This window comes from Syngnathus scovelli, chromosome 2 (genome assembly GCF_024217435.2).
Source record: "Syngnathus scovelli strain Florida chromosome 2, RoL_Ssco_1.2, whole genome shotgun sequence".
Classification (NCBI taxonomy): domain Eukaryota; kingdom Metazoa; phylum Chordata; class Actinopteri; order Syngnathiformes; family Syngnathidae; genus Syngnathus; species Syngnathus scovelli.
The window spans coordinates 16,154,819-16,170,611 of record NC_090848.1 but is presented as its reverse complement, the minus strand read 5'-3'; the positions used below and the strand labels follow the sequence as shown (position 1 = coordinate 16,170,611).

The following is a 15,793-nucleotide window of genomic DNA, read 5'->3' as shown; positions in this document are numbered from 1 at the left end:
TTTTGTCATTGAGACATGTAGGTGCACTTAGATAGATGTCATCTCAATTTTAACAGACTGGAGCTTTTAGCTTTTAAAAATGAATTGGGTGTTTTTTAGTTTTACTTTTCAAAACTGATTTTTGAATACTCATATGTTTACATGCGTGGGTTTAAGTTCCAAGTTTAAGTTCCAAGCAAACACACAGTGCTGCAGTCTTATATGGATGTCTGGGTTTTGAGTGCTGTTATCAAATGATTCCACTTTGAGACCTGACCTTGAAATGAGACAATTCTTGAAAATGGTGCTGTATATACTAAGAATGGAATGAAAAAAAAGATCATTTGTTTCCAATTCAATAGTCAAGTCATTTCAAAATCTATTATTTTTGAATACTTTTGTTGTCAATTTTAGATGGAGTAAACCACAAATGAAGATAATTTTTATCCAGACACAGTAGATCCATATTTTCAAACAACAATTAACTTATAAGGTTTTAATTTATTAATTAAAATTATTTATCAATATATCATTTACTTTTAAATTAATTATTATTACTTTTGAAGAGCCCAAAATCATAAAAAGGCTAAATGGTTTCCAAATGATCATTGGCAGCGATACAAATAGCAGCAATGCGAAGGACAGTGCAGTCTGTCATCTGAGAGCCTGAGGATTCTTTTCCAGCAGCGCGATGCAGCAGCTTGAGAAGATAAGCAAAGCGGTCTTTGATGGCATTGCACATGGCGCATTGCACGTGGCGCCTCTGCATAACGCAGCGCCTCGGTGCCAGCCAGGCCAATACTTGAGAGCAAGACCATTACCTCCCATTAAGTGAGAAGAACAGCTTCCAAGATCCCCTGCTCTCCTCCAGCCGAGCAAGGAGGGTAATTACAAAAAGAATGGCCTGTTTGCGGCAGAAACTAGCAGTGCGGATAAATCGGGGAAGCACCGCTCCCCATGGGCCGACTCGGGCTGGATTTATGCGAGCAACCTTCTGTTTGCAGACCCGCATATCCATCTCCCGTTGCCCACCACCAGGCTCTGTCTCTGAGAGAGAGAAACTACTGTGCTCTCTCTCCATCTGGCTCTCCACAACAAAAGAGGGGGAAAAAGGATCGCCTTGGGAGTAAACAACCATTGCTAGATGAAAACAGGTTTGTGTGGGGGTGGGTGGGGTGACGTGGGCGCCCCATGTGAAAATGACAAGTGCTACTTAAGAGGAACAACAGTTTACGCTACAGGAGTGCCGGTGTGAGGCCCAAAAAAAAAAAAAAAAATGGACTGAACAATGAGAATTAGCAGGGGTGCATTGTAAGTAAGTGGAGTATGTGAAGGAGAAATAATAGCCAGAGGTAGTAGATAAAGCAGATGAGAGAAACAACAAGCAGTTTCAGCTTGCAAGAAAATACTATCATTAGTTTGGAGCGTGTCAGAATAGAAATGTACAGTTTTTCTTTGTGTTTTGTATTTGTTTGCTGCACAAATAACTTCACACTGCTTTCATAGTTTTATGTTTTGTTCAATTCACAAGCAATTCATATGTTTGGCCTTGCTTGCAGGAATGCTTGTGATTTGCTAAAAAAAAAAAAAAAACTCGGGAATGTGTTTAGTTGCCGTAATTTCCCACGAATAAGACGACCCTCCAAATATCACCCTTAAAGAGCTTTTTTTTTTTCCTCTGTACATATTTTAGTGATCTACTTTTGTATGCCTTTGCTCTACTTTTTAATATATCTAACTCCTTTTTTACAGGTGCTTACAAATGTTGCAGTTTTAATTTTGGGAAGCACATCAAGTTACCATATATATGGAATGCGCTATATAAATAAAGGTGTGACTGCCTTGCCAACAGATCGGCTGTGTAGCTGGGAGTCATTAAATTCTATAAAAATCTTAAAACAGTGAGTGTGATGACACTATCTAGTGGGTGTAAAAATCTATTGAACTTATTGACGTCATTTCACTATATTGTTGGCACCGCACAAGAAACACATGAAACACCTAAAAAACTTATGTTAGAAAAAAATTATATATATATATTATAACATTAGCTATTAAACATCATATTGGCACATAGGTACACCTTTTTTACAACCTATACATACTGGTAAACATGAATGAGAAGAATATTCCTAATTTTTATCAACCCTTGTACAATAAGGGTGGTAAATTTGGCGTATTAATCATGGGAAAGCTGGCAAAATAAATTTGTGTGATGGGGAAAAAGTGTTCGAAACAATCCAGAGGAGGGTGGCTTGTGTTGCGTATAATGTGAAAAAGTCCCAAATCTTACCGCATGGTCCTTGATGTTGCACCCTGATGTTCTTGTGGTGCTTGCAGGCATACTGATGCAGCTCACACTCATTGCGGTAGTCCTTCCCATCGCTGCCGCACACCGTCTGCTCTGGTCTGCCCTCGCAGCCCAGCGGGCACATGCATTTAGCCGACAAGCCGTCAGTGGACTGGACACAGGTGCTGCCGTAGCTGCAGGTTACCTCAGTGCAAGGATCTTTGAGAACTGAAAACAAAGGGAATTTTTTTTTTTTGAATTGAACGCAGTGTGATTTAAAACTCACTCGCACTGCTGCCAACCAGTTGCACTTGAGGGCACTCGCTGTTACTGTAACAATGGAGTGTTTCGTTGGATACAGTCCATTTTATTTAAGTGGCAGCTAGTGCTCTTTGGAAGGCCCATTGCAGTCATTCGGAATGTCAAGAAGCACTTGACATCCCTCGGAGGCGACGCACTGTCGCAGCTTTGTGTTTCATACAGATTTAGGAGCTTTGAATTCCAAACATGTTTTTCCGCCATGCTCCAGCGAGCTTTAATCGCTCTGGCCGAGAAGGGACCATATATACCTTGCCTCAAATGAGTCCGAGAGCAAGAAAAGAAAAATGGGAAAGGTATTTTCCCAGTGGACTTTGTTTTGAGCCTAATTAAACAACGCGTCACTTGTCACCAAGTGACTCACCGGAGCAACTTTTACTTCTAATGGGACACAATTGTCATCACACAGAGCAATCAATTCATATTCATGAATGGGATCTATGACTGTATGTACTCTTTCTTTAGAAGAAGTCTAATGTCGAAAGCATCCCCAATTCCAAAACCTTAAAAATTATGTTTAACCCATGCCCAGTAAAAGTTTTCTTGTTGCAACAAATTCATACACAGTATAGTGAATTCACACACACGGACACACACTTCCTCAAATAGCGGCCTCCACTCTAATAGAGAGCTTGCCCTAATTAATTGGTTTGGTCATCCACTTGAACAAATAGATGGGGGATAAGGTGCCTGTAAATTGCTGTAATTACCATCATGGATTGCGGGACAAGTCTTTACCACAACATAGATAACATTTGTAAAGTTGAAGTTTAGGTTGGATTAATAATAACATTTAACTTTGATGCCAAGTCATAGTACGTATATCGGATAATATCTTGTTTATAGGTAGCAAACCTCTAATTAGACATATTCATAGTATATCGGATAATATCTTGTTTATAGGTAGCATACCTCTAATTAGACATTCTCTCTGTATACTCTGTTGTTGTGTACATAAATATCCGCCACTTCCACAAGATGAGAAAGGATGAGTAGTATCGTCCCTCCTGCTGCTTTTTGAAAACATGATCTCCTGCCTCTTGGCTTTGGGATGAAATGACACCAGTCTCTTTTTAATAAGAGCCAGAGATGTGAGCGGAGATACTTTATGGATGTGTAAGAAGAAAGAGCTGCTATGAAGACTGCTCTTAATCAAAGCAATCCCCACTCTCTCCCTCCTCATACTCAAGACACATTTCCCTCCCTTTTATTTTCTGCTCCTGTCAAGTCCTTTGGAGGTTTAGAGAGCACTAAGACTTGCTAACGAAGACTTTTTCCCCATTTTTTTTTCTTGAAATATATTCCCGGAGTATTTCAAAAGGAACTCTAGACCTATAATTTGAAACCATTCAAAAGCAGCTTTCAAATCAAGCATTAAATAGCAGCTCTCACTTTAGAAGACTGACGGAAATCATATAGTCATTGTGAGTCATCAGCAGTGGCCGCTTGATGGCAGCCACCGTGACGCTCTAATTGGGTCGGAACAATGAAGCACTGATGATCCCCGGGTCCTGAAGAAATGACCTCGCTGAGGCTAGCAGAGCAGCTCAAAGGTCATGGTTAGCCTCAACAGTAAACAATATTGGACATAAACAACAATGGTAGACAAAAGCAGCAAAACAATTTTAGGGTAGGCACAGAAAACATCTTGGTTTAATGAAATACAAATCAAATCATCAAGTAACGTTATGGAAGAACATATAGAAGGATGACTCATGAGGATAAGTGGAAGACGAATGAATGAATGAATGAATGGATGGATGGATGGATGGATGGATGAATGAATGAATGAATGAATGAATGAATGGATGAATGGATGAATGGATGAATGGATGAATGGATGAATGGATGAATGGATGAATGGCTGAATGAATGCATGCACAAATGAATGAATGAATGCATGAATGAACTACAGGGACAATTTTAAAGCAGCAAAATCAGATGGTGCCTGCTGCCATTTAAAGGAGCCACTATCACCTGAGAAAATCTCAGTGCGTTTTACATTGCAAAAGTAATGACAAAACTGAAGACAGGGAGACTGACAGAGCGACAGATAAGATAAAGATGCAAAGCAATGGCATTTGTGCACAACAGCATCTAATTGGAGTGAGGTCTTAGGATGAAAGCCTTTGTGTGCGGTTTAAGAGGTTGGTTGGTCTTAGGACTGAAAAGTTTTTAATGCCTTCCTAGAGAGGCAGCTCTTTTTTTGTTAACATTGTAAATAAAATGACAGATCGTATTTTTTCTTAGTATCTCAGCAAATAATGAATTATGATTATATTAACATTATTATAATTTTGTATAGGTTCTGCTTTAGTGGAGATGTGTGATCTACTGAATGAATGCAAACAGCCTTCATTATCGTTTCAATAACGTTTGAATGATTCCTACAATCAATAACAAATGGAATGATGTTGATTTTTTTATTTGATTAACAGTTTTTCTAAAGATCATCTAATGACATGATTGCAATCATTTTCATGGAAATAAGACAGTTTAAATCACTGCAATCAGAAAGCCCGCATTTTCAGTCAGTGGCATCAATAATGATTATATGTGCTGAGATAATTGTGTCGTCCCAGAGAAAAAAAAACACCTGATTGCTATAGTTTCAGTATTTCTGTGCTTCCAATTAAACATGATGTTCATCAAGTGTAACAGCAGTATGACCATAAGATGCAATACATTTCAATACATTAGTTTTATTAGTTTGACCTCTTAAAATATTTTAAAGGGAAGTCAACTCCAAAAGAAAATTCCTTATAATTAAGGCTGCAACAAACAAATCTATTCGGAATCAATATCCTATCGATGATTCAATCAATTAATCAGGTAATCACCCTCCATCCACCCCTAACTGGTTGTTAACTATGCCCGTCTAAATAGCATGTTTAGACTAATGGAGCCACATAGAACATAATATTATAAAGAAAATGTTTGAGTTGACGTCCCCTGGAATGTTAACCCCAAAATGATATGGCTTCACATGTTAAAGTTAAGACCGGGTCTTTTAGGGTCTCTACCGTTTGTGGTTAATTTCATCTTACTCATTATATTTACGAAACTAAAATGACCCTTAAAACATTTACTGCAAATTCATCACAATACCATCCTAATATCGTAATATGATGCTGTTATTACATCTTTATAGCGATGTTAAGGTGAGTTGGAAATTGCTTCCCCCCTCCGTGAGTCGTCACCTTATCGTGGTGGAGGGGTTTGCGTGCCCCTATGATCCTAGGAGCCATGTTGTCAGGGGCTTCATGCCCCTGGTAGGGTCACTCATGGCAAACGGGTCCTAGGGGAGGGGCTAGACAAAACACGACTTACAGAAGCCCCTTATGATGAGTAAAATAAATGGACTTTGTTTTCCCTCACCCGGACGCGGGTCACCGGGGCCCCCCTCTGGAGCCAGGCCTGGAGGCGGGGCTTGAAGGCGAGTGTCTGGTGGCCGGGCCTTCGCCCATGGGGCCCGGCCGGGCACAGCCCGAAAAGGAAACGTGGGTCCCCCTTCCCATGGGCTCACCACCTGTGGGAGGGGCCAAAGGGGTCGGGTGCAGTGTGAGCTGGGCGGCGGCCAAAGGCAGGGACCTTGGCGGTCTGATCCCCGGCTGCAGAAGCTGGCTCTTGGGACATGGAATGTCACCTCTCTGGCTGGAAAGGCGCCCGAGCTGGTGTGCGAGGCAGAAAAATTCCGACTAGATATAGTCGGACTAGCCTCCATGCACAGTTTGGGTTCCGGTACAAGCCCTCTCGAGAGGGACTGGACTCTCTTCCACTCTGGAGTTGCCCACAGTGAGAGGCGTCGAGCAGGTGTGGGTATACTTATTGCCCCCCGGCTGGGCGCCTGCACATTGGGGTTCACCCCGGTGAACGAGAGGGTAGCCTCCCTCCGCCTTCGGGTGGGGGGACGGGTCCTGACTGTTGTTTGTGTCTATGCACCAAACAGCAGCTCAGAGTACCCACCCTTCTTGGAGTCCCTGGAGGAAGTGCTGAAGAGCGCTCCTTCTGGGGACTCTATCGTTCTACTGGGTGACTTCAATGCTCACGTGGGCAATGACAGTGAGACCTGGAAGGGAGTGATTGGGAGGAACGGCCCCCCCGAGCTGAACCCAAGCGGTGTTCTATCATTGGACTTCTGTGCTCGACACGGATTTTCAATAATGAACACCATGTTCAAACATAAGGCTGTCCATGTGTGCACTTGGCACCAGGACACCCTAGGCCGCAGTTCGATGATCAACTCTGTAGTCGTGTCATCGGATTTGTGGCCGCATGTTTTGGACACTCGGGTGAAGAGAGGGGGGGAGCTGTCAACTGATCACCACCTGGTGGTGGGTTGGCTCCGATGGTGGGGGAAGATGCCACTCCGACCTGGCAGACCCAAACGCTCTGTGAGGGTCTGCTGGGAACGTCTGGCAAAATCTCCTGTCAGGAAGAGCTTCAACTCCCACCTCCGGCAGAGCTTTTCCCACGTCCCGGGGGAGGCGGGGGACATTGAGTCTGAGTGGACCATGTTCCGCGCCTCCATTGTTGAGGCGGCCGACCGAAGCTGTGGCCGTAAGGTCGTTGGTGCCTGTCGTGGCGGCAATCCCCGAACCCGCTGGTGGACACCGGCGGTAAGGGATGCCGTCAAGCTGAGGAAGTAGTCCTATTAAGCCGTTTTGGCCTGCGGGACTCCGGAGGCAGCTGACAGGTACCGGATGGCCAAGCAGAACGCGGCTTCGGCGGTTGCTGAGGCAAAAACCCGGGCGTGGGAGGAGTTTGGTGAGGCCATGGAGAATGACTTCCGGACGGCTTCGAGGAAATTCTGGTCCACCATCTGGCGTCTCAGGAGGGGGAAGCAGTGCAACGTCAACACTGTTTACAGTGGGGATGGCATGCTGCTGACTTCGACTCGGGACGTCGTGAGTCGGTGGGGAGAATACTTCGAAGACCTCCTCAATTCCACCTACACGCCTTCCATTGAGGAAGCAGGGCCTGGAGACTCTGAGGCGGATGGGAGTTTGCCGGTTTGGGGACCATCGCGTCTCTGCTTTTTTGCAGATGACGTGGTGCTGTTGGCTTCTTCAGGCCGTGATCTCCAGCTCTCGCTGGAACAGTTCGCAGCCGGCCGAGTGTGAAGCGGTCGGGATGAGGGTCAGCACCTCCAAATCCGAGTCCATGGTCCTCGATCGGAAAAGGGTGGAATGCCCTCTCCGGATCGGGGATGAGATCCTGCCCCAAGTGGAGGAGTTCAAGTATCTTGGAGTCTTGTTCACGAGTGAGGGGAGGATGGAGCGCGAGATCGACAGGCGGATCGGTGCAGCGTCGGCAGTAATGCGGACCCTGTACCAGTCCGTTGTGGTGAAGAGAGAGCTGAGCCAAAAGGCAAAGCTCTCAATTTACCGGTCGATTTACGCTCCTACCCTCACCTATGGTCACGAGCTATGGGTCGTGACCGAAAGAACGAGATCCCGGATACAAGCGGCCGAAATGAGTTTTCTCCGCAGGATGTCCGGGCTCTCCCTTAGAGATAGGGTGAGAAGCTCGGTCATCCGGGAGAGACTCGGAGTAGAGTCGCTACTCCTCCACGTTGAGAGGAGCCAGATGAGGTGGCTTGGGCATCTTATTAGGATGTTTCCTGGACGCCTCCCTGGGGAGGTGTTCCGGGCATGTCCCACCGGTAGGAGACCCCGGGGACGACCCAGGACGCGCTGGAGAGACTATGTCTCTCAGCTGGCCTGGGAACGCCTTGGGATCCCCCGGGATGAGCTGGATGAAGTGGCTGGGGAGAGGGAAGTCTGGGAGTCCCTCCTAAAGCTGCTGCACCCGCGACCCGACCCCGGATAAGCGGAAGAAGATGGATGGATGGATGGATGGATGGATGGACGGACGGACGGACGGACGGACGGATGGATGGATGGATGGATGGATGGATGGATGGACGGACGAACGGATGGAAATTGCTTCCAAATCGGAACAAATTGGAGCTGTGTTCTGGAACAGATTGTGCCCTACCTTATAAATTGTATTTAGATGAGATACATCGCTGCTACTTTATGGCAAGTTCCAAAGTACTGTATCCTCAAGTTTTCAAATAGTATTGTGGATGAGGTGAAAACATACACTTCAAAGCTCCTCACGCTAATATCTTACGAGACTTAGCTACAGGATGACTGACAAGTGAGAAGAACCAAGAGCAAGGAGAGGAGGATAATGTCTTCCTCAAAAGTGGGGCAGAAGAGCTTTGGAATAGGGGGGCGATTACTGTGATCCTCTCCCCTCTCATCCAAACCCCAGGCATCCAGAAGGCAGGTGGGTTGGGGTATTAGGGTGGGCTCAACTCTGCTCTCTGATCCACTGTTTGCCACTGCAAGTTTATTAATGCTTCATTAGGGACAGGAAGTTGTCAGCAACATGCTGGTGAGAGCTGGCTCCCTGCTGACACGGCATCAACGTCAGCCTGAGTGTGTGAGTGTGCGTGCGTGTGTAGTCTATATGAGGACCGAGTGGCATTTCATGTGTGGGTGCACGTTGGCACTGCGCACAAATGTGTTTTTGTGCATGTGTGCGTATGAACGGGCTGCTTCCTGTAGTGCAGGCAGTGATGACGATCAGGGAGAAGGGGGTGACTGGAGGGGGGCTGGAGCTAATCAAATGCAATGATGCGATGTGGGAGAACTTGGCAGTGTGAGTTTTAATCAAGAACCCCCAACCTCTCGACAGCAGGAGAAGAAGAGAGGAAGAGTGCCAACAAAGGTGACAGGGACATCAAAGAGAAGAAGTCACTTGAGAAACATGGTTGGAAAGAAATTCAACGACTCTCACATTTTGGGGGGCTGGGAGGCATAATGAAAAACATTTGATCTGTTTTGCGACATGAAACTGAATCATAATTAGTTTATGTTTGTCCATTTTTGCACTTTCAGGGAATTGAAATTAAATAATATTATCCGGTTCAATGATGAATCGTCAAAATAAACAAGTTAAGTGTTTAGAATTAATTGTGAAAAAGTACTTTTCCCTTCAGGCTGAACTTTTTCTGTTAACTCTTTGTTCTTGCCATCATCTAATCAATCAATCAAACGAGTGTCGAGTGCGCTTCCTGGACAGTTGCGACTAATTATTATTGTATAGTAGAACATTTAATGAGTGTTTTTCTATAAATGTATTTATGATGTTTTATTAATTTCATCATCAAAACGTATATTTGAAAGTGGCGTGACAATAACAACAACAACAAAAAATGAAAACTCATTTAAATGCAAAGGCGTGATTCACATTAAAGCAGTTGAGAATACATCCAATGAAAGTATTCTTTTTTGTAGCCTGAACACAACCAGTTTTCAATTATTAAATTCAATCGATTTTAAATTAACAAAACCAAAACAAATGAAAATTAAAGGATGTCAAAGCTTGGGCTGAAGCAATGAAAGTAAATGTTGAGGCTGAAAGAGAAAATGCAGCGAAAGGACGCTGAGCAATGCAAGTGGTAATAAGGCTGAAAGGTGCTAAAGTGAGATAAGGGAGAGGGGTCAGAGTGGTGTTGAAGAGTACAAACTCTGAAGAAATAAACAAAATTAACGTGGAAAAGGTAAATACCGATGATGACATGAATCCAAAAGAGAGTATGGGAAGTAGGCTGAAGCGACGAGAAGGCCAAAGGTATAAGATTGCTTCATCCTTCTCAACACGAGGTCCACAAGAGGATAAATCTCTGTGTTTGATGTCCTTCTTCAAACAGTGCCACTGAACTGACAAGCACTTTTTTGACTCACTTTGCTGAATTGCTCTTGAGAATGTGTGTATATATTTATTCTGTGAGTGTGTTCCCACAGGCATACAGTACAGTATCCATGCCATACATACAGTATCTGCACACAAATACACGCGTGCACACTGTTGGTCTGCCCAAGACCCGGTTATGAATACCAAGCAAAATTCTACCCCCTCGGGAAATGAGAGCAGCGAAATAGAGTTATATAGCATGATCTCGTGCCCTCTTTGTGTTAGTGTGAGCGTGTATAAATGTGTTAATTAATTCCCCATGAGAAATTTGATGAGTCTGTGTTTGTGTATATCTGTGCATGCTCATGACAGCAGCAGAAAGACATGAGGAGATGCTATCTTTCAGAAGCAAATGAGGAGAGAAGAAAGTGGAGCAGACGTTTGAGCACTAATCTGCATGGCTAATTTCTGCTATCAAGATTTTTCTGTTTTGCTCAGTTTTAGGTCGGATGATAGTGACTGACCTTTTAAAGACCTTTCACCAGGCTGGAGATTTTAAAGGATGAGCTTCATCTTGTCTTGTTGACTATGTAACAAGACCTTTTGTTTTCTTTTTGGGGGTTCTAACACTACATTGTCTTATAAGGAAGGGGAAGCATTTCGGTCATTGCCATGCCGATTACCTACGTCAGATGACTTACTACCTTACCTGGAAGTAGTGACAGCGACTTTCCTTGTGATTCGCATTCCAGTCCCCACTGTGTTTTATGCATCCATTTTTAATATTTTTTATTTGCCATTTCTCTGCATATTAATCGTCTTGTTGACTCCAGTAGGAGTTTTCACAATTATTTGTTCAAATAAATCTGCAGTATATAAAATTCCTTATTTTAAAAAAAAAAATGCATTATTATGAAAAATGGCTGCAATTTGGTATACAAACCCAGCAACTGTCCAAAAATACAATATACGCAACAAGATGTTACAAAACAAACTGTGGGCACATTTATCGTCATTATGCAGTTAGTAGAAGAGCACATGCTTGTATTTATTTATTTTTTTATTGGTTGTCTGACATTTTCCTAACCTCAATTTCTCTGCATCTGCACCATGCAGTGACAATGACAGCTTTCTATTTGTATTCACTCTCTCTGAACAGCACATTGTTACAGTTCTGGATGATTTTGCGGTCTATAAACCATTTTAGGTTGAGCATCTCAAAAAAAGCCGTGCAGGTTTACCGTCTGTTCACATCGACCTGCATACAATGGAAATCCTTCCATCATTTTGTCGAGCAGGTAAAACGTCAATTACGTTAACTTGACTTCATTCCAGTAGAACGCGAGTATAATTTAAAGTTAGATGCTGTCATTGTTATTTCTATATGCTTTGGTCTAGCGACTGGAACTAAGTACGTCGAAGAACCCCCAACGCGGAAATGATGCATGCACAGAGTCCATTTTATACAAAAGGCAAGGCAAAGCCAAGTTTACATTTTCCAAAATTCTAGGAATGAAAATAATAATGGGCGAAATGAAAGACATCAAACGTGAGAGAAGGAGAATGAATGACTAGGAAGGAAGATGAACGACATAAGACAAATGAGGGACAAAGAAAAGGGGATAATAGTAAATACAGGACATACTGTACGGGAGAAAGGAAAATAACACAATCGAGTGCATCTTCACCAGCTAGCAGAGGGTGTTACCAAACCAATATCACAAGTCGGGAGAAGGAAATGAAAAAGAAAGAAATTATGTAGGATACAAGCCTCAGAGATACTTTTGTTTGGACGTTTCTTGACCTTTGCGCTCTTTTCCATAGCCAGGTCAGAAAGGGAGTAGAAGGGGATAAATCTGAGCTTTCTACAGCCCAGTCAAAAAAATAAAACAGAACTAAAACATAAAAACTAGACAAGCAGTCGAGGTAACAACTGCCTGATTTAAGGGACCTTCACTTTACAAGTTCAAGGCAAATTTTTTTGTATTCCATTCTGTCTTTGAGGGATTCCAATATAAAGTGTTTTTTTCATTGTTTGGCCACCAGGTAGTGACGGTTGTGTTGTTCCCAAAATCTTCTATCTGTATGCTCTCTGTAATCAGCGTTCACGTTTTTGCAACAAATTTTAATGAGTGCCACACCGTAAGAATTTTTTGTTGCCTACGATTTATAATCACACACAATTCCAATGCTATTTTCAGTCAATTCATCCGCAGCCTTGCATTCCGCGCTGCCTGCTGTGCTTACACAAAGCGAAAGTAAGGACCAATGAAAATCCACTATGGTTACTACACAAGATGTGTTCTTCAACAATTCCCGGTCTCTTTCGGAGAGGGAGTCTACGTTTGGGCTGGGGGGGGTTACACTACACTCTACTGAGTGCTATTCTCGTTCATTATTGTTATCAAGCACTCATTTTAAACGTGGCCTTTCCTTTTAATTTTGATCATATCTGAGCCCATTATCTTTTTACTCTATGACCGTCAAGAAATGGAGACCAGATGATTTTGAATCATCCATTAAGAACAAAATGAGGATAATGAAGAAGCCTGCTCGAGCTGGCCAAATCCATTAAGAAGCCGGTGATGTAAATATTACTTGGAGAAGTCAGGGCAAACGGAAGCCCTCACCTCAACACGATGACTAACACCATCATCAGGACACATTAATGTTATAATTGCCTCCTTGGTGGGGATGAGTGAGATGCTCAGTAATAGTGATGATTTCTTCACTTTCCACCAAAGTCAGAGCAGCTTTGTTTGTCGTGACAGGTAAAAAGCAAGCACAAGTTGTTGTGTTAAAGCAGCCTTAAAAGCATCTGAGTGAGGTCTTCGTAAGGGGAACAGAAGCCAACAGCAGTTGTTTTTTTTTTGTTTTTTTTTTAACATGATTGGGTACAAATTTTTTGCCTAAAATGTGTAGAAAACAAGAAAAGTCTTGGAATGAATTACAATATGCATTCACTCCCAGACTTTTCTTGTTTTCTTCCTCATTTGATAATATTTTAATCAGTCATTATTTAACTTGCAGATGATTTTAAAGTCAATATAAATAAATAATAACAGAAGATCTTTTAGGAGTTATGACCACACAAATGAAAGTGGTACAACAATGTAAAACAACAGCAGTGACCACAGACGTGTGAGGCGGCGCGTGTAAACATGTGTTGGTATTGATTTTGCCCCTTCTGTCAGTTAAGTAGTGATCCTTCCAGACCAAGAAAACAAAATTACAAGCAGAAGAGTTGGACAATATTAAATCAAACAAGGTCTTTTGATGATTTGTCAATTATCAAATATTTATTAATCCACTTGGTAACTAACTAGTTGTTGATTAAACCACTAATAGCCTACAGAGATATATTAAAGGCACCCTACAGATGCACTGCTTCTACATGGAAAGATGATGTGAGAGAAAATACGCAACTTCTTTGGTGACTGCACTGCAGGGAAGACTGCCTCGTTGATTTGAATCAGACATGACAGCTTCTCAAGAATCCTGCCACTTCATTTACCTCCATGAAAACCTGCCAATCACTTTCAAAGCGGAGAATGAGGACATTTGCTGGAGAATCCAACTGACAGGATACTTGGAATACTGTACACCCCAGTCCGCCAGACGGTTCACCTTTTGCATGCGCTGATATGGCCAGAAACTCGATAATCTCCTACAGAATGACCCGCCCAGACCTGTTGATGCTGCTTGAATTTAGAAAGAAAATAGGAAACGCTCGGCTTCACATGACCTCCAAGTGTCACTTATTTTACTCTCTTACACAAATAAACACTACACTAGGCCTATTGTTGAATTGAAGGGAAATTATACCGGGAGCCAACTGATCAGCAAAGAAAGGAGACCTATTTGAATCAAGTTCCAGGAGGTCATTTTTCAGTATTCAAATCAATTACCCTTTCAGAAGGCATTTCAATGGAATATGTAAATTCCACGTTGTCTGTGTTCACATCACTGAGACGTGCAAGAAATAGTTATTGTTAACTAAACTAAGTAACTAAGTAAACTAGCAAATACACAAATACGTACGTACATGACTTACAAGTTTTTTAAAGTACAAACTGCCTTTGGTCATTTTGTGTGTGTGCGTAACAAGGCAAGTTAACCAAGATTTGATGTGTAATTCTCAAACACATGATGGCTCTAGTGAAGTGATAAAAGAAAAAATAGAGTGTAATCAACATTTTTTTTAACAGTACAAAAAAATGAAACACTTGCTGGTGGCTAAATTACACTTGATTAATAAATTAATTGATTAATTACAGTTGATTAATTTGCATTAATTTGCATTCCCTTGTATTGTATTATTATGGTTTTGTACAATACAGTGCTATTTTTCTTTATTAAAAACATAACAATACACGGTTGCAATTTTTTGGGAGCTGAGGCGGATTATAATAAGAGAATAAATTAATAGATTAATGAATATAATTCTAATCCAATTTAATTATGAAAAGTAGGCTTTTGCTACATATAAATGGGAAACAAGCGCGATTGACTCCATGATTGCCTTCCACTGCGCTTCTATTTTGTCATACAGAAAAGAATATAAAAACAATTATGCTCATGTTATTTGTTTCCTTCGGGAAATTAATATCACCAGACATGTTTTAAGCCAGTGGAACATTTTGAAAAGTGATTCAGTAAAGCCAAACCAAATTGTTAATTTAGCAACACTGACTGCATTTGTATCACAGCCACGCTGTTAATGCAAGCAGTCCACATGAGCGGGGAGGCGCTTTAAACTGGTACAGAGGCCACTAAAATAGTATATTAAAAAAGAAAAAGAGACAAAACTTGCCAGAGACAAATAAAGTCAAATTAACCAATAAAACTTAATAATGCCACAGTTGTTTAATGACCTTGAAAAATAAGCGACTCGTGGTGGATTACCCAATTCACACTGAACACTAAAATATCGACAGACACAGAACCTCATAGTATCTCTCCACAAATAATAAATTCACTGTCAATTTTAAGGTCACCTGCCTCATAACTTGATTGAATGGAAATATGTAATACAAAGTAGAAGTAAATATTCACATTTCGTCTTAAAAGGCCCCCTTGAGTACTGTGAGGGACTTAAAATTTTTCGATGCTGACTGTTTTCTCCACAGTCCCATTGTGACCTTTCCAAAACAAGCATTTCAATCCCTAAGTGAAATTCAGCGAAACAACCATCATTATGACCATCATTCGGATCGTTGTGCTTCTTTATGTTGTTTTGGCAGTGACCACATGCTGCTGTTGTTGCCTGCAGTCGTTGAGCTGCTTCTCAGCGGACACGCACAGATTTGCTCCCCAAATCCTTTTTTTCTTGGTGGTTCCTCAATCATCCTCAATCATCTCCATCTAAAGTGAATGTTTCAGGCTCATGCTTGTTTCAGTGTTATTGCTCCCCTTCTTCTCCAGTGGCCCCGCCTCTCTTGCCCACCCGTTTTTGCCCTTTTTATTTCCAATGTTTCTTCTGCGCCTGCGGTGAGC

General features: G+C 42.2%; 1 protein-coding gene across 8 annotated transcripts in view; it reads right to left on the bottom strand.

Moving 5' to 3' along the window:
• The window catches only part of agrn (agrin), a 180,706-nt gene that overhangs the window by 79,021 nt on the left and 85,892 nt on the right, over window positions 1-15,793 (bottom strand). For all 8 annotated transcript variants that reach the window (XM_068650015.1, XM_068650011.1, XM_068650014.1 and 5 more), the window contains one exon: window positions 2,273-2,497. In XM_068650015.1, the coding sequence (XP_068506116.1) occupies window positions 2,273-2,497 (225 nt within the window). The remainder of the gene's footprint in view (window positions 1-2,272; window positions 2,498-15,793) is intronic.